Raw genomic sequence first — 20,291 nt, forward strand, 5'->3', positions numbered from 1 at the left:
GTTCCGATCTGTTTTAAGTGGTACGCGTGTGCTGCTGCCTGTGTGTGTGCTTGCCTGGGCACGTTGCCATAGAGATTGATTTGCGTGACGTAGCTGAACCAAGGAAAATAAAAAATGGAGCTGTAGACGGAGACAGGGGCTTTTGGTCAGTGGCGATATTTACATTATTTTCAGTTCAGTTCAGTTTCAGTCCAAACTTGTTGCAAAAGATCCTGCTCACCGGTCAGTGGAAGGAGTCCTTCAGCAGCCGACCCGCCTAAACAAGCTGAGCTTTTTATCAACATTTCCTGGAGAGCAGCAGCAGAGTTCAGTAACACAGTCAGAAATTAACAAGCTAGTTACAGGGTTCATTGTAGAAGACATGCTCCTCCTGTCGACTACTGAATCTCCCAGGTTTAGAAAAATACTAGATAAAATGATTATGAGACAAGTGTGCCCATTTATTCCCACAGACAGGGATGTTGTTCTTATGGTTTTAAAGCAATTTTAATTACAATTTACAGTGAACACGATGCAGACAGGCAGCGATGATTCGGCTATGATGTTTGTTCATGTCTACACGGTGAATTAAGAACTGGTAAAGTAAAGTAATACTTTTCAAATGCAATAACTAGTAAAATAATTTCATTACAGTTTACAGAAGTAATGAGTAACTAGTAACTAATTACTTTTTTAGAGTAACTACCCCAACACTGATGTCTACATAGTTACAGTTTGGTTTCATCAGTCCATAGAACTGTCTCCTAAATCTCTGTAGCCAACAATATCCTTGCTTTTGATTATGGATACACAAGTTAATTATGGTTGCCTTGCTAATTTTTTGTACACATCTTCAGAAATTAATGCCACACATTTGCATCTGCAATATGTGAGCAACCAGGATGGGCTGTATAGTGACTGGATGTAAGGTTACAGGACAACAGCAAAAATTATGGAAATTTTCAAAGAAAGGTCATGTTATGGTTGGTTTAATGGACTTACCATTTACCTTACTGCTGCTGGTTTTCTCTTTTTTTTTTGTCTGCCATGATCTCAAAATGCACCAAATCTTAACCTCCTCTATTTTTTTGTTTGTACATCTACAAATTTAGCAACTCTGTCCAGTCTGAGTTCTGTAATGCACCCCCTGGTGGAACCATCTGGTAACAATCATAGTGCACAAGAAAGTGAGCAATCATTTTCATTGCAGAGCCAGTTGTCTAGACAAATGCAAAGTTAAAAAGCAACTATATTCTTAGTCTCATAGCTGCCACTGATAAAATTTGCCATTAATGAAATTTCAGGTTTTTTTCCACAGTCAGGCAGGTTTACAGCTGTTCAAAAAGTTTTAAACTTCCTTATAATGCTACTGATGATGTCTCTTAGAATGTTAAACACTTTGGAAATTTTCTTATACCCAAAACCTTTGAGGTGTGATTAAATAATCTTCCTCTCTCAGCTTTGGTGGGAACTCCTTCACCTTTCCCATGACTGTAACTCACCTTGAATGTCTTCATGTAGGGGTTATGCACCATAGCTAAAGCAAATGAAGGATCATTTAAGAGTTCCCTAAAGGCTTATGTTTCAACTCCATTTTAGGCCACATAGACTGCCACGCAACTTTAAAAATTGTGTATTATACAGGGATTGAACAATCTAAAATATACTATTACTATTATACTATTATAAATACATCATGCATTTTCTGGATTAATTTTATGTATCACCCAACTCATAAAGAAGTCATTCAAAGTAGAAAACCTCACTTTATTTAATAAATCCTTCAATAATTCTAATTACAACTGGAGTGTTGACAGATGCCGAATACAAAGCAGGTGGGGGCAGGGTGGAAACCCCAGACTCAGCTGGGATGCCTTACTTTTAGGCCAAATACATAATTAATAGCATGGAAATGATCTATTAGATGAGAGAAACGTGGAAATAAAGGCATCTGCTGCAGGTAAATAAGGGAAAACTGTACACTCAAGTGAAAGTTCTTCATGTACAGTGTGTTTTTTTCTGGAAAAAAAGCCGTTGCATGTGGTAAAACTATCAAGAATCAAATGACTACATGTTTATTGATCGACTTGTACTCAGATATGACAGTGGAACTTTTGATGTTGTTGCCTACAGTATTTGTCTACTTATATAAAACACAATGCTTTTGAAATGATGTGCATTGCTGTGAAAAACATACATGCAGCTGCAGCTGAGCAGCACTGAAATATCCATTAGGCTGATATTTTTTTGCCGTATGCCAAGCTCCTCTTGGCCTGGACGTCCCATCTTTTATAAAAGAAAGAAAACAGACACTCTTTCATGGCAGGCTGGTGTATCTACAAATGCAGCAAAGTCTTTCAAGGACCAAAAGCCGAGCCTGCCTATATTGAATGACATGAATAATGCATTTTGTCCCCCCACTTGCCCATTTTAACTGCCTGAATGCACCCTTCTTCAAAATCATTGCACATGCTCAAAGCTCTAAAAACACTTGCATGACCAAAGCTCCACTTTTTCTCTGACAGAACATGAGTAATTTATCATTTCAGCATTGTATCCAACAACAACAAACAACAGCCTTTCTGTCCTGTCACCCACCACTAAAAGCAGGGCCAGTGCAATCACACACACTATTCTGCTCAGCTTTATTATTATTATTATTATGGTTGTGTGTGCATGACAGTGATGATACGGGGACCACTTAAATGTACCCTGAAAGCATAAAATAATCATTGCATATGTTATGAGATAGAGAGGGCTTTGAGCACGTGGGGTTTTTCTGATTTCGATGTATTTATCATGCATTGGACGTGACATGAACGTAACCACTCTAAAACCTTCACATTTTTTTCTACCAGACGGTTTGAGGCCATCATAATTTGCCCACTATATGTATTTTATGCTTGTAATACAGTAAAGTTACAAACTGTTGTAGCATCCACATGGGATTATTTATACTGTACATTCATACTGTGTTGCATGTACATACAGTAAATAATGTTCTCAATCATGAATTAAATATTTCTATAAAATCCAGTTCACACTGATTTTCAGTTGAATTCTTGACTGTTATTTTCATTTAGTGCATCGCTGCCCTCAAGTGGAAAAAGAGAATTATTACTATGTGTTAACAGTCCATGTTTATGCCTGAGATGGAACTGAAATTGTCTCCTTCAGCTTCCTTATAATCAAGCTAAATTAATTAATAGAATAAAATATATTAGTTTTAATCACAAAAGAGCAGCACTCTACAGACCTGTACTAAAGTTGTTCCTTTGTCTATTAAAGGAAGAGAAAGAAATACAGCTTCATCACAGCCTGAACCCTCTTAGACAAACCTTCTTATTTTTGTAGGTAGTCCACAGGAATAGTTTCCCAAACCTCTGGAACGACTTTCCAAAGCTCTTCTTTGGATGTTAGCTACCTTTTCTTCTGTTCTCTGTGAAATTTATTCCACACTGCTTCAACAATGTTGTTGCCACTGATTTTCAGTCCAGTTTCCTGTTTCATTTGGCATACCTGTCTTTTCTCCATGTTTCCCTTCCTTAAGAATGACTTCTTGACATCCACCCTTCCACATAAACATTAAAAGAATCAACCCCAAGAAGTAGCAAGGAAAACTTTGAAAGACCTGAAGGTATCTGAAAGATTCTTACTCAAAACCATAAAGAGATCAACAGTTTATTAGCTGGAAAGAAAAACAAAAATAAATTCAAGGTGAATCGAGACTTCTGCACGGTGCTGTACAAACACATTAGAAAATACTGAGATATTGTTTAATGTGTTTGTAAGGACAAAAATTCCCTTTATGCTACATGTTCATCTGCCCCTACACATCTCAGGCATAAGTCTGAGCTCTTTCACCACATTACATACATTTTTAGCTGTTGGTACAAGTAACATTGCATATGATAATATTTTTATGATTGTGGCCGAACAACGGCAACATTAAATGTAAGACATGATGCACTGTTACAGCACTAAGTTACATCAAAATCTCTTTAAGCATCAGACATAAGAACCTCAAGCACTTTGAAGTTTTTTTACAGATTTTTTTATTACCCGCATTTTTACTGATGTGAGTACATTCCTGTGCAACGCCACTTTAATGTCGAATTATTTAAAAGTGCATCAACCCTATGTAACATCATCGTTTTTAGGAAACTAGTGCATGCCAGAACCTTCTATGTTTTGGACCCAGGTCTATGTTTGCATGAAAGCTCCTTATGGAAAAGAGTCAACAGAAGAGTTAAAAGAGAGCTGAAAATTTGGGAACTGGCAAATTGGTGAGCAACTAAAAGTTTGTTATGGAGCAAATCATCTCCAGTAAGAAGGAAGAAGAGCAGAAGCCATAGATGGTAACACTAGTCAGTGCTGCAGTGGCCTGTCCAGATAAAAATGACTGACACAGAATCCCAGACTGTGTGAAGGATACCACATAAGATCAACCTGAATTAGGTTGATATAAAAGAAAAAGTTTTTTACTCTTTAGCACAAAACAGACAAATAAAAGTTTGCTAGAGAACATGACAGATGTCTGGTTAACATTGAGCGGCCATTTTCAACTTCCAATGAAATCAACATAAATTGTTGTATTTTGGTTTAAATAGTCTTTCCTGTTTGGTGTGAACCTGACTAGGACTACCTTAGTGAATGCTTCATTCTGACACTGAAGCAAAGATGATGTAAAGTGATGCTGTTGTTTATGAGCCCAAAAGGTGGGTTCATTCATGAATAAGTGTGATTTAACAAAAAACTGTCTGACAACAGGAATTTCAGCCTGTAGACACTCACAACAGCCTGCACAATTCTAAGCTCACTGTAAGTTAAAGTGCTATAAATAATTTAGCATATATACAAAAGTACAATGATTTACAATTTTCTTCTGGGATTAATAACATATTTTTCATTTACTTCACTAAACTGTACAGAGCAAGGTGAACATTATCATTGTCATTAGCTTATGTTTCTCTCAGGTTTATGGTGCTTGTTGACCTCTCTTTCTTGTCCTCTGAGCACTCTTCTGGTTTTGCTGGAAGTTTTTTTTTTTTTTATTAAAGCATTTTTTCTCTCCTCTGTTGCCCTCCACCCTGTGTATATTCAGAAAATTAATGTGATTGTAATTTGACTACAATGAATTAGACTGAAATGGACTGTGTCTGTAAAAGTGCCTTGAGGTGATTGTGTTGAACTGGTGCTATACAAATAAAGCTGACTTAAACTGGACTGAATATGAAACCTGGGGAACAAAGCAGGAGTGGATCTAGATGGATGAACAGGGTAGAACTGGCCACCTCTGAAATCTGACTGAACACCCGAGGACACTGACAGGGCACTGGAGAAGGACAGAAATGTCTCCTTTGTCACTACACCAGTTTAAAGTGAATTTTAGAGTGGTTTCCTTATTAGTCATCCTTTAATAATAAGGCACATTTCTGGAAGAGATTTTGTCCCTGTGCAAGTACAACTACTAATGTTATGTAATGCTGTTAACCAGATGTTAGCATGATGCTACGTAGCAGCACTACTAAACTGAAAATAATAAAGATACTAAAAGGAGTACGTTACTAAGCTAGCGTTACATGAGTCAGTTTAATTTTAACAGGTGGCTAGCAATGCTGCTAGCTGATTATAAAGTGAGATATGGCATGAAAATCTGAACAAAACCTGTAACCAGAAGTATTTTGTATGGGAAGATATACAAATGAAGACAGCTTAAATATGTCTAACTATTTGTGAAGAGGAAGGACACAGGTCAGGCCAAGAAAGAAATAATAAATAACAGCATCTCCAAGAGCTTCCAACATGGCGCTAGCCACACAAGTTATACTGAACCAGTCTACCATTACCAAGCAAGAACTGTTTGCCCTACTATCACACCAAGCGCTACATTCTGCCTCATATATGGCCCCCCTAATAAAGTCTTCCCCACCCATTTTCCCCACCCACCATGTATAAAAGTCTAGCTTCACCACTGTGAACAAGTTAGGCTTGTAGGAGAAGCCTCTTCTGTCTAAAATCAACATGGCAGCACAGCTCAGGTTTGCCAAGTTGCATCTGAGCAAAAGACAAGACTTCCAACTATTTTCAGAACCAGTTTTTTAATGACTAATACACAGTAGCAGCCAGCTGGTGTTGCCGGAGTTGCCGTCTGGTACCTCCTCATCCTGTTGGCGGCGGTGACGTCACCCTGCCGCAGCGGACGCTGGGCTGCGTCCCTGCAGGAGCAGCCCCATCCTCTGACAGCGTCACATCAGCCACTGCACACAGCCAGGCAAAGCAGCTTTAACCTCCACTTTACAGCAAGGATCAGCTGGGAAGACATGGGCAACGTGCAGGTAAGAAAAGTGCATCTAATCGGACTTTGACAAGGAAACAAACTGTTTGTTGGAGAGTAAATAAAAGTAAATGCGCAGTTTTAGGTCTAAAAAGTTTGCGGATTAATGTTAACCAAAATCAAACAAACAAAAGAGTCCTAAAAATGAACAAGCGGTAAGCTCAGTAAAGTATCACAAAGGAGCTTTTTTTAATCATCATTTGCTTGTTTTCCTGCGGTATTGGCTCTGATGGAAGTGGCGCAGTTACCTCGAGCAAAGGAAGTGCGCATCAGCGGATAAAACGGAGAATTTCGCAGCAGGCAGATCAATAAGGCCGCATTGTATGAAAGTTAGGGTGGGTGAGGAGAGGAGGCTGCATGATGCTGCTGCTCCATGACTCAGCGATCACACACACTCACACACCCTGCTCCTGCAGGGGACTATAGCCTGAACATCAAAACTAATCCAATTAGACGACCTCGCCTTTAGTCTGAGTTCAGAGCATTAGAGTTGCAGCTTTGTACCAGTCCAATTTTCTAATAAGCGTTTATTAAATATTTTACATTGATTTTATTTACTTTAAGGTTTTACTGTCTTCTTACTGCTCTTGTTGTCTTCTTCAGCCCACCATAGTCCCATATGAGGACTTTGATGTCACAGCTGATATAAAAGCTATTCGAAAAGCATGTAAAGGTTTTGGTAAGTGTGTGTAACTTAGTTTTTAGGTCTGTAACTTTGCAGTTTGATGCTTTTTTCTCCTATTCATTTATCTTTCGTGGCTCTTTTATAATTATACTATCAGAATGGAAACCTGACCACCCAATAAAATTCTCCCCAACCAATAAATCAGTTATTTGATCTGAAATCAGAGGAGAGTGAGGGTTCATAAACAGTGATAACTAATATTTTTGTCATTTATTCTTAAACCATGATGGCCATAATTTATAGATACAAGCATGCAGAACTTATTAATTTGATAGCAGACCAGTAAATTAAGCCAATCTGTTTTAGATTATCATTATATTAGTTATTTCTTCTTATTTACAATGATGAAACAGTGATGAAATCTTGAGCCATTACTCATATATGTTGTTGTTTTTGTAATAATTTTAACAGGTCTCCAGCTGTTTTATTTTTTTTTTAAATCATTTTCAGGAAAAAAACAAAACAAAACAAACAAAAAAACCTCTAAAGATAATGGCCTAATTTTTGAAACTAATGCCACCAACTGGAGGCCATTTTATCAGAGGGTTGTCCTTGTTGAGAGACAATATTCTTCAATATTAATTTGTCTTCATTAAGCCTTCTATGTGTCTAGTAACAGTTTGAAATTACTATGATTTTTAAGCCATTGTACTGTGTTTGAAAGACTCTAAAATCAGCCATTTACATAGTATTGCTTCACTTTTTCCAGGCACAGATGAAGAGGCCATTATCCAAATCCTGGCCAATCGCTCTGCAGCTCAGCGCGTGGAAATCAAACAGGCCTACTTTGAAAAGTATGACGACGTGAGTACCTGTCTCCCTGCTTCTCTGTTTTCTCTTCTTCAAACACACAACCAGCAATCGTGCCAGCTCTGTGTTCTTTTTTACAGGAGCTGGAGGAAGTACTGAAGAAAGAGCTGACCGGTAGTTTTGAAAAAGCCATCGTGGCCATGTTGGACCCCCCACATGTCTTTTTCGCCAAGGAACTGAGGAAGGCCATGAAGGGGGCGGGTACGGACGAAGCCGTGCTGGTCGAGATCTTGTGCACCGCCACAAATGAGGTGTGTCAAGAGGTTGTATTATAAATGAATTATCTAACAGGAGATTTAATATAATTTTGGTCACAATAAAATCTCACTCAAAACATCTCTGGGTGCACAACCCCAAGCTTCAAATTATGAGGGTAGGGGAGCTTGGAAGGCACAGGAGCTCCCCTAAAGACATTCAACTGATACTTTGAGGGGGAGCCCTAAAAAAAGTTCACTTTCAGGCTACATCTTTTTTATTTGTGTGTGTGTGTCTTGAAAAGAATAGTGATTATTTGTAAGGTTTGTGTTTTATTTTTTTATTAATAATACTTAATTAATTATATCCCCAAAAGTGAGCCGTTCTGTTTCCTTCAGCACAGTGGACAGCACTGTTGTTCCTGCTGTGAGCGTCCAAACAAAAACCACTTTACATGCTTTCTTTTGTGGTTGTTAAAAGAACTTTCCATCCCATTTTCTGATTAAACAAGCTGCATACAGTAGCAGCAGAGGGCGTTTTTTGTACTCTAATATATATGTGCATGCACATGATGTGCAAAGTCACAGTGCACGGCCAACAAAGGCTCCCCCAAAAACTCTGGTGTAATTCGAGCCCTGCACAAGCCCATTATGGAAACACAGCTCTAACACCTCACAAGTTTAAATAATAATAAATATTATGCCATCCAAAGCAACTACATGTTTCTGACATGTTTAAGGGTGAAAACATAAAATTCAGCTTTGTCTGAATTTAGAAGCAGAAAATTGCCTTATTTACTTGAAGATGTGGAAAGCTTAAATACATCTTTCTTTAAGAGTGCTGGCTGGCATCTCCATAGCAGTGAACATAAATGCAGTGCTGCTTAATTTGTTAGCTAAATGAAGAATTTATAAGATGAAAAGTATTGGTCAAATCCTGTGGAACTTCATAAACCCACTCTAGGATGTAAAAGACTAATTGTTTACATAAACAAGCTGGAGTTTGTCATATAAATATGACTTAAACCTTTTTTTTTTTTGGTAAGTGACTATGCACATCATACATCATACATGTAAAATGCTTGGGATTTAGCCAGAGCTAGTTTTCATTCCTGGTCCAGTTGTGGCAGTCAGCCACAACACATCATTGCACAAAGCAGCAGTGCAATAAAAACAATATGCTAGAGGTAAGTGCAAATAAAATACTTTATAACAGGATAATTAATCCAAGGGTAAAAAAAAAGGTCATCAGCTAATTAATGACTATCACCACAATCATAATCTGTGAAGCCTTTTTTATTAAAGTTATAAATGGATAAAAAAAGTTATTTAAAATATGAATACAATGAAATATAAATATACAAATATAAATACAATGAATACAAACATATAAATAAAATAATATAAAACCTTGGTCTGTAGAGACGTTATTAAATGCCTTTGTAAACATCCTACAAGTGCATTTTGTTGTCAGAATAAAGAACAAGTCTAATTTAGACTTCTCTCCAAATCTAACAGTTTTCCCATTTCCATAAACAACTCAACTGTCCTTCCCTCCCCTCAGGTAAAGAGTCTGGGTGTCATCCTCGACAGCACTCTTTCCTTTCACTCCCACATTAACAGTATCACCCTGTCTGCATATTTTCACTTGAGAAACATTTCTCGTCTCCGCCCCCCTCTCACCCCTCCACACCACTGCCATCCTCGTCCACAGCTTTGTTACCTCCTGGATTGACTATTGCAACTCTCTTCTCTTTGGTCTCTCCAATAAATCCCTCCAGAAACTGCAGTTCCTCCAAAACTCTGCGGCATGCATCATTACACGGACCCCTACTACTCACCACATCACCCCCATCTTATAACAACTTCACTGGCTCCCCGTAAAACAAAGAATTAACTTCAAAATTCTCCTCATTACATTCAAAGCACTCCACAAACTGGCCCCATCATATATATCTGATCTCCTGCACATTGCCACGCCGATCGTTCACTTCGCTCCTCCTCCTCTCTCCCGCTTCTTGTCCCCCCTGCCCGTCTCATCACCATGGGGAGCCGAGCATTCAGCCGCTTTGCTCCCCATCTCTGGAACTCTCTTCCCCCTGATATCCATACCATAGACTCTCTTCCGCTCTTCAACTCACAACTCAAAAGACATTTGTTCAGACAGTCCTATGCCATCTAGTCACTTACCATCTTTATGTTGTCCTCCGTTCTGTTTTCTTTTGTTTTGTACTTATTGTTTTTAACCGTTTTAATGTTTGTTTTGTACATGTTGTTTTTTTAACTATTTTAATGTTCTTTTGTACAGTGTTCTTGGGTGTTTTGAAAGGCACTTTTAAATAAAATGTGTTATTATTATTATTATTTAAAGTGTCATTTAAATAAATAAAAACGAGACAGAGGCAGCCTCTTTACTGATGGTGTGACTGACATCCTTCTTCCCAGATGTGATGCCGTTTCTATGCTGTAAGATGTTCGCTTTACAGAACCTCATTTTTATTTCCCTTGCAGGACATCTTGAGCTACAAGGAGGCATATGTACAAGGTAGGTTTTCCCCAAGCTGAGTCATAAGAGGCAGCTTCTAATTTGATGTTTCTTTAATTCTGGAAATTTGGCCTCTTACGCAGCACTCTAATTGCTGAATGGTGATTCTGTTATTATGTCATCATGGTTTAATGACTCAGTTCTTCCTGTCTGTGTAACTCGGTCCATCCTGAAGTCAAATTTCACCCATAATAAAATCTATTATTATCCAGATTTCCACACAGACATCTGTTGGTGACTTTGACAGCAGAGTGAAGTACTTGCTACTCTTCCCCTACAGTGAATGATCATGACCTGGAGGCAGATATTGAGGATGATACCAGTGGAGATGTGAGGAACCTGCTGATCTCACTCCTGCAGGTAAAAAACTGACCATTCTTTCTAACCAGAAAGTGCAAGCTCAGATTTAGTTGCTTTAATCTGGAAGAAAGCTTAATATTTACTTTTGACCCCCCTCCTCCGTTGGAATGCCGTACAGAATTGTTCTCTAAACTGTGGGTGTGTGTGGACAGTAGCCAGATTGTTTGGCATGCTAAGCATGCTTGGGCCTCCATGGCATCTCCAGTTCTTTCACTGCCTCCACCCTTTTGTGCTTCCCGTCTTTTTCCTTCCTCCAGAGAACAAAGAAAGTGACTCATGTTCAATGCCATTCCAATAAGCTTCAATATCCTTCAAATATCCTTGATGTAGGGCAGATGTAATTCCATAAGTACTTGATGTTGTTTTTGCAATCCAATCTCTTTGGGTTAGCTAAGTAAGATTTCCCCTCATCCCCTCTTCTCACCTTTGAACCTCTTATTTTATCCCTTTTGACGTTGCTTTCCTGTTTCTCTTTCCACAGGCAAGCAGGGATGAAGGCTACGAGGTGGATGAGGGTTTAGCCGAACAAGATGCTGCATCTTTGTTTGAGGTGTGTTCTTAGACAACGGCTGTACTGAATAATTCCTCTAAATCAGGGGTGCTTAAGTCCAGTCCTGGAGATCTACTATTCTGCTACTTTTAGATGCGTTTCTTCTCTAACACACCTGAATGAAATGGTTGAATTCCCTCATGCACGTCATCCAGCTCTGCAGAGGCCTGGTAACGAGACATTATTTGATTCAGGTGTGTTAGAAAAGGGATGCATCTAAAAGTTGCAGGATAGTAGCTCTCGAGGACCCGACTTGGGCACTCCTGCTCTAAATGAAGGGCCATATTCTTTACAAGTTAATGCTGTTCTTCATTTAATTATGCAAATGTACAAATCCAAGATTTATGCCTCATATTTGAGAATATAAATGAAGCGTGTACCTGCTAAACCATTTTTCTCAGGTTAGTATGTTGATATGTGGAATAGTATCACAGAGCTGCTATGGCTAGAGCTACTGAAGAGGATTTATGGTCATTTTAAAAAACTAGCTTTGAATACCCAAAGGAAGATGGCCTTAATATACACTGCCTTGAAAAAGTATTCATACTTCTTAAACTTTTTCACATTTTGTGACCTTACAGTCACAAACTTAAATATATTTTGTTGAGATTTTATGTGATAGACCAACACAAAGTAGCGCATAATTGTGAAGTGGAATGAAAATGATACATAGTTTTCCAAATTTTAAATTAATATAAATCTGAAAAGTGTGGTGTGCATTTGTATTCAACCCCTTCTATTCTAATACCCCTGAATACAATGCAGTGCAATCAACTACCTTCAGAAGTCACTTAATTAGTAAATTGAGTCCACCTGTGTGTAATTTACTCACAGTATAAATACATCTGTTTTGTGAAGGCCTTAACGGTTTGTTAGAGAACAACAGCATCAAGACCAAGGAACTCAGCAGACAGGTCATGGATAAAATTGTGAAGAAGTTTAAAGAAAGGTCAGGTTATAAAAAAAATATATATCCCAAGCTTTGAACATCTCAAGGAGCACCATTCAATCCATCGTCCAAAAATAAATAATAAATCTGGCCTTTATGGAAGAGTGGCAAGAAGAAAGCCATTGTTGAAAGAAAGGCATAAGAAGTCCTGTTTGCAGTTTGCACTGCTCATTACCTTGAACACACCATCCCCACTGTGAAACATGGTGGTGGTAGCATCTTGCTGTGGGGATGCTTTTCTTCAGGAGGGACAGGGAAGCTGGTCAGAGTTGATGGGAAGATGGGTGGAGCTAAATACAGGGCAATACTGGAAGAAAATCTGTTGGAGGCTGCAAAAGACTTGAGACTGGGAAGGAGATTCATCTTCCAGCAAGACAATGACTCTAAACACAAAGCCCGTGCTATAATGGAATAGTTTAGATCTAAGAATATCCATGTTTTAGAATGGCCAAGTCAAAGTTCAGACCTAAATCCCATTGAGCATCTGTGACAAAACTTGAGAATTGCTTTTCAGACGCTCTCCATCCAGTCTGGTTGAACTTGAGCTATTTTGCAAAGAAGAATGGGCAAAAATGTCAGTATCTAGATGTGCAAAGCTGGTGAAAACGCACCCCAAAAGACCTGCAGCTGTGATTGCAGTGAAAGGTGGCTCTGCAAAGTATTGACACAGGGGGGCTGAATACAAATGCACACCACATTTTTCAGATTTTTATTTGCTTAAAATTTAAAACTATGTGTCATTTTGGTTCCACCTTTCATGTGCTACCTTTTGTTGGTCGATCACATAAAAACTCAATAAAAAACATTTAAGTTTGTGATTGTAAGGTGGCAAAATGTGAAAAAGTTTAAAGGGTATGAATACTTTTTCAAGGCACTGTACATCATTTTCAGGTGCTAATATTGAATACTGAAAGTTAAATTGGTAACATAACGCTTTAGGATCTAAATTTACTAATTTAGTAAGTTCATGATAACAGACATGCTAACATTTTGGCTTGGCAGTGAAGAAATGCTAGCATGTTTCCTAACCAGGATATAGTTGTATATTATTGGTTTATTAGTTGTCTGGTCAATTTCAGATGGCAGTTTTGGATACAGACAGACAGATACAGAGGCAGACACATACACACATATACAGACACACACATATACATGCATACATTTAGGCTTGGTGGCGTTCTGAAGAAACATGTTTATTTACTCTTCCTCAAAGTCCAAACTTGAGGGAATATACAGAGGAACTGATATTAACACAAATGTTCTGGAATGTATATTTCCCACTTTGTGTACTCATCAGGCAGGAGAGGGCAGGTTTGGCACAGATGAGTCTACCTTCACCTACATCCTGACACACAGAAACTACCTGCAGCTACAGGCTACCTTTAAGGCCTACGAGTCTGTATGTATTATTGTCTGTGTTGCAAGAAAAGACTGATTTTGCTGTTCTTACTATGTTAGTGAATTCAGCTTCTGTTTTGTAATATTAGATGTTCTCAATGTTATGCACAATCATGAGTTAAGCCATTTTCTGCAGCTTTCAGGAACAGACATACTGGACACCATTGATGCTGAGGCCACAGGAACTCTTAAGGATTGCTACGTTACTCTTGGTAAGTAGAAGAACAATCATTCAAAAGTCACTTAAAACTCAGATCTGTTATTAAAACTTACTAAAACCTGCTGTAATTGTGTGTGTGTGTGTGTGTGTGTGTGTGTGTGTGTGTGTGTGTGTGTGTGTGTGTGTGTGTGTGTGTTATTTACAGTGAGGTGTGCTAAGAACCCACAGCTGTATTTTGCTCGCCGCCTTAATGCTGCAATGAAGGGACTGGGCACCGATGAGGACACACTCATTCGCATCATCATGGGCCGTTCTGAGGCAAGTGTGTGTTTGTGTGGCCCAGTGTGTATTTATAGTGAAGTATTACAGGCAGTTTTATTGAATCCACATAGCTTTCATCATTGCAACATAAATTTTTAACTAGGTAATGCCTATTCTTGACTAGTTATAGACAAATCCTACATTTCCCAACAGGCCTACGACCACCTAGTATGACCTCTAATGTACTTCTAGTATGTATTAAACAGAGAAACAGACCTTTTTCACCACTGGATTAGGATTTTTCACACTTTGAAGCACAGATGTAGTAAATTGCATTAATAATGGTTGAGATTCTATTAGTACACCAGTAAACCTTTATGATGACCCAACAACCACAACAGCAGACTATTCCCCACTTGAAATGATAAAACATCTGTTGTCTTGAGCTGTATTTCAATTGTCCACCCATTCACTAATCAAAAAGAGAGTCAGCCATGTTGTTTTGCTGTTCAAAATTTAAACCAGAACTATTTTTCTGTCGCATAGTACACAAACAATTTGTCATGTTTTAGCAAGAGTAGCAAAAGTTATTGACTAAGAGTGCATCCTCATTTCCACGTAATTCTCTATTACATGGATCTTAAGGGGTATTACATTACATTAAGAAACTTTAAACCATAGGTCATGATGAAATGTAATGTAATGTGATATGTTGTTCCAGAAAAACTGAACAACATATTATCAGTTAACAGCTAAACTGCATGATCAACCATGGATCATTGCAAGTTGCTTGAGTTACAAACTAAAAAGAAAAAAATAGGCTAGCTAAATACTTTACTTTATAAAATAAATAATAATACTTTATGTTCAAAACAACAGTGTTCAAAAAAATAGAAATTTACTAATATCTTTAGGAAAACAAGCTAACCAATTAGCAAGCTAAGCTAAAATTGGTTTAGCTAGCTTAGAACTGTTACCGCTACATTTAGGCTACTACAGCTGCAGTAGCAGTGAAATTACAGACTACACTACAGTCTAGCTTCAGAGTAGACTAATACAAATCTACAAACACAAAATAATACAGAGCATCTGATGCACTTTTGCCAACTTTTCATTAAGAAAAGGAGCTATTAGCTGTCCTAAAAGTTGCTTGAAGTCACTAAATGATGTCATAATCTAATTTGCATAATCAACCTGGTACATATAGTTGCAATGGAGGCTGCTGCAGAGAGGAATGTCGTGGGAGAGGCAACAATAGATGAAAAGACAACCTAAAAATGTTTAGAACGGCGCAATGATGGTGTTCTATAAACATTTGTTAGAACAGCATTATGATAATAAAATATTAAAAAAATCATTCTATCAATATTTTCTTGTATTTTTTAGCTTTATTAAAATTACAGAGATGATCATCTCCTGCTCTGAAAGCAGCTGGGAGCTGCATGAGGACCAAGCCTTTTCTGGGTGCTGCTGAATGGAGGAGGGGTCTGCCCAGCACCCACTCACTTAGAAAAATAAATTATGTTCTTTAAAATCAGTCTCCAGAAGTTTCCAATAATACCAGAAAAGTCACTAGATTTGTTGCTAGTCGCTTTCTTGAAAACAAAACAACAACAACAACAAAAAAGTTGCTAAAGGGGTCTGAAAACTCACTAAATATAACAACATCACTAAGTTGTCAATTCTGCCTCGATGCTTTTGCCATGCATGGGTTAGATTCCAATTAGCCAACTGGCATTTGATTCATGCTTGGCTGAAAGTTGACTAAAACAGGGAGGGATTCTATAACAAAGAGGATAAAGCACATATAAATTAGAAAAAAGACAAAAAAATTGTGAAAAGTACAGAAAATAGCTCAAATAGACAATCTTAATTATTTAATCCATCAAAGAGCAGTTCTTTGTCCACTTTGACCTCTTTCTATTCCACAGCAGAGTAGAAAGATTGCTCAACAGATTTCTGATACTGCTCCCAAGTGGCAGCAAAATTATAAAACATGTATTTGTGCATTAAGCCCCAATACAGACAATGTATTCAGGCCCTATAACCTCAAACAAATCAATAGTAAAATAGCTTCTTATTTGTCTGAACCATAGTTTTTCTTTTTTAGAAATTATTAATAAAATAAGGAAAATAAGGGGCATATTTGTTTTTTAGAATATATGTAGATACATTGTGATGTTACTAATTAAAAATTAAAAAAATCAAAGATGAATAAAAAAAGCCATCATGGCTCTAAAAGCAGATATTTACATTACTTGTTTTGGCGTATTTCCTTTTATGGGTAGCATTAGTTCAGTATTAGTATATTGAAGAAAATGATATAATAACAGCTCCCATCCATTTGTGTCAAGGTGTATACTGAAAACTAAAAACAGTGAGGGTGTGGACAGATTTATGTTTTTAAGTTTAATGTGAGTGTTGTGGAATGACATGTCAATTACAAATTTTCTCCAAAACCTGCTGTCCTTCACTTCAGCTGTGGCTTGTTGGTATTCTGCTGCCAGTTGTTTATGTAACACCTAATTGTGAAGATCTGGCACAAAATTTTGTAGCACACCTGCACACCTGCATAATAGTAGTAATATAGTAGTAATATATAATATATAATAGTATCCAAAATACATCAGCAACTGGCTGCCTTTATTCCCAGTGGGCCTTCTATGTAAGCTAACATTGTATAGTGGGTCAGTGAATAGGGGCACAATCTGAACACAGTGTTGAAAATGAAGATGTTTACAGGATTATGTTGTGAACCTGCAGTTTGACTTGGAGACAGTGAAGGATATGTACCTGGAGAAGTATGATGTCACTCTGAAAGATGCCCTGGACTCTGAGTGCGGTGGAGACTTTAAGCGCCTCCTGATCGAGATCCTGCACTGAAACATTTCATGCCTTCCTCCCTCTAGCCTTACTTAACCATGACACTACATGATCCACTCTGTCTGCCATATTTCCACTTCACCCATTCACTCTTGCCTTTCTTACTCCTCTCAGAGATAGTCAGTTCTCTTTGCAGCACGGACCAAAAACCAATCAATATTATACAGTTCAGTGTTAACATGTGGTAAACTTTTTTAAGACACACTTTGTAGCCAAGAGCATTATTTCAGTAAAAGGTCTTTACACATGTAGTGAAATACACAGTGGAGTTGCAGTCATTGTAAGATTAAGGCAGTTTTATGGATCTCTTATGGAACTTATGCATCATGCTCACATATTTATCCAAGCAGATTTTCACCAAGTCTTGGTAGTCTGTTGGTATTTCAGCTCAAGTCTACCATTTTGACCTTTTCTCAAAACCTTTAACATAAAATACATACAGATGTTTCTCATTTATCATCCACTAAGTTTTTGTCTTTCTTTCGTCTTTTACAGTATTTAATAATTTTTACTTTCTGCTGCAAAAGTGACAGAAAGTCCCCAGTTGTCACATTTATTTGTTGATGTCTGAGAAGATTAAAAATTTTATTATGTATATCAGTATTATAAAGACGTTTTAAAGACTCACTACTGGCTTTTTGTACTCACATCCCTGTATGCTAAGTGGGATTTTTACTTTTTCCTGTCATTCAATCACATCTCACAAGCTGCCTTGCTTTCACATTTTTACAAACTGTTATGCTATTTCCCATTTTAATCCAGTGACTGTATAATGATTATACTGAGGAATTTGTATCTATGTTTCCGTAAGTGCAGTGAATAAAAATTGCCACACTGTGTGTAATTAGGTATGTAACGTGGACTCATTTTATTTAAAAGTAATTAATAGTAGTGTAATATATTGATGTGTTGTTGCAGATGTTACTGTAATCTTGTAATGACATTTGATGTTCACTGTCTGTACAAAACACAATATGACAAGTCTTAATAAATTTAAACCTCACTAAAATGGACTTTTTCTCTTTATTTCCTCTAGAGGGCAGTAATGTATTATTTGTGTATACTTTTTTTTAGATAAAATGGTATATTTGATTAAATAAAGGCTAATCAGTGATGTATTTAAATATTTTCTAATATGTAGACCCCAAAATATAAAAATGTGTTCCACTAAACTGTATAATGATAATTACAATTGATTGTGATTGCTCAGATTTTCCATTTAGGGATTTCCTATGTTATTAAGTTCTATATAGTTTGTGTTGTTTGCCTCAAAGTTATCAAAGTATTTTTCCCCAAACATTTTGATTCACTCCAAAGGAGAGGAACTTTGGGACACTTCTGGATAAGTTAAAAGTGGATGCTGGTGAAGAAAAGTTCAAAACAAGTGTGAACTGCTTCCAGATGTACTGACACATGAGCAGGCAATTTCTTGGTCGGGCCTTTTTCTCAAAACGTCTCCTAGCCTCTTCAGAGATTCCTGTTAATATTAATGTTAAAGCTCAGAGTATACTGCTACCTGTATATGTACAGTCTGTGCACCATATGTAGTCCAGTCCACCAACCGCCTCATTACATAATCAACGTCTGGAAGCCCATCTATTAGTCTGGCATATGTGTGTGTGTCCATGCAAATACATGCACTGCTCAATAGTTCATACCAGGCTGAAACAAACATGCTTTTTTTCTCTCTCTCTCCATCTGTACCCTATTACCAATAGTGCAAATGTGCTTGGCCAACAGCTCATACCAGACGGAGCTCCACTGTCTATACTGTGGTGCTCCGACCTTTCCTTTAAATATTTCTCTTTTTCAGATTACCATAATTCATCCAGCTATTCACCCATTAGACTGGAGGTGGGTTCAGTTTGTCAAAAGACCAGCTGTCTTTCTACATATTCTTCAACTCATGACGTTATTGTCTTTGGCATGCCATCTTAAGTTTTTGATAGAGGTTGTGAATGCTTTTCAGGAGTAGGTCATGAGCTGTGCTGCACATGGTTTGTTCATGGTAACAGTTTGGTTAAGGTACCTCAAATGAGAGAAATTAGGACCTTGAGGCTCCAAACCTATATAATACTGACACTAATCTCTGAAGACTTGTGATTTATTGACTAATCTGCAGCACATACTAACGTGGAGGTTATGACTTGAAAGACTGGAATAATGACGTCAAGTCTGCCTGTGTTCATTTAACATATGCTCAGGCTCACTTTTTTCTTTCTGATCTTGTTCCAAAGCAGTGCAGCATTCCATTGGAAATTAATCGGAAGTCCGTTAGTAAATTTGGTGGCCAGCTAATATAATTTCACTTGTTTAAATTCATGATAAAAGACTTCTGGCCTTTGATGAGTAATAAGAAACACCTGATTGTTTCTACTAACAGCAAACATGTTTAAATTAAGTTTATACATCCATGTAAGGCCTGCAAGCAGTTTCTCAAGAAACTATGCACTAAAAATCTAAGCCACTTGCAGCTAAAACAACGGACAAAGCAGAAACAATCCTGATGATAAAGCCAGCCTAAAGGTCTCCACAGGTCTCATATGGCCATCTAAACAACTCACACCTGATGAAATTTCAAAGCCATCCAGGTCAGAGCTATAAAGTAGATTCTCAAATGCCACTTCCATCAGTATTAGACAGTTGTTTACTTTACAATTATATTGTCTCAACCATAAAACATCTGTTGCAACAATCAAGAGTCATCTAAAACTGATGGTGTGGTGTAAAGCTCATAATATAGCATTTTCATGAACAACTGTTCTTTGAGTTGTTTTAGGTGGCATAGAATGCTATATAATAGCTTTTAGCTTTGCTTGACCATCAGAAAACCAGATTCTCTAATCTGCGACTGCTAAAACTGCTGCCTTACGGAAGATAAAGTATGTAGTATATAAAAAATAAATAAATTTAAAAAAGAGAAATGACATGACAACATCAGTGTTAGTGAACTGGCTAAGCTACATACCGTAGCTACATCTGTGTATGGCAACATTAGCTAACGTTAGCCACCATGAACTTGGTCATGCTAAAGTTTAGCATGAATTTAGCTCTGGGCTACATCTTAACCAGACTTAGCAGCTAAACTATGTAAAGAAATAGCCCAGAGCTAAAACCTTTTGAGTATAGAAACTGGCAAGTTTTTCTTTTTACAAAAAGATTAAAAAGCAGAAAACTGTT

At 37.5% G+C, this 20,291-nt stretch overlaps 1 protein-coding gene across 1 annotated transcript; it reads left to right on the plus strand.

The window, feature by feature from the left end:
• Positions 1 to 6,180: 6,180 nt before the first annotated feature.
• Positions 6,181 to 18,114, plus strand: anxa13l (annexin A13, like). The gene is made up of 11 exons (XM_041992656.1): positions 6,181 to 6,317; positions 6,920 to 6,995; positions 7,711 to 7,805; positions 7,892 to 8,062; positions 10,517 to 10,550; positions 10,831 to 10,910; positions 11,392 to 11,460; positions 13,707 to 13,808; positions 13,944 to 14,019; positions 14,173 to 14,285; positions 16,992 to 18,114. Exons 1-11 carry the CDS (start codon positions 6,303 to 6,305, stop codon positions 17,109 to 17,111), a joined length of 951 nt encoding a protein of 316 aa, XP_041848590.1. The 5' UTR covers positions 6,181 to 6,302; the 3' UTR covers positions 17,112 to 18,114.
• The last annotated feature ends 2,177 nt before the right edge of the window (positions 18,115 to 20,291 follow it).

This window comes from Melanotaenia boesemani, chromosome 8 (genome assembly GCF_017639745.1).
Source record: "Melanotaenia boesemani isolate fMelBoe1 chromosome 8, fMelBoe1.pri, whole genome shotgun sequence".
NCBI classification, from domain to species: Eukaryota; Metazoa; Chordata; class Actinopteri; order Atheriniformes; family Melanotaeniidae; genus Melanotaenia; species Melanotaenia boesemani.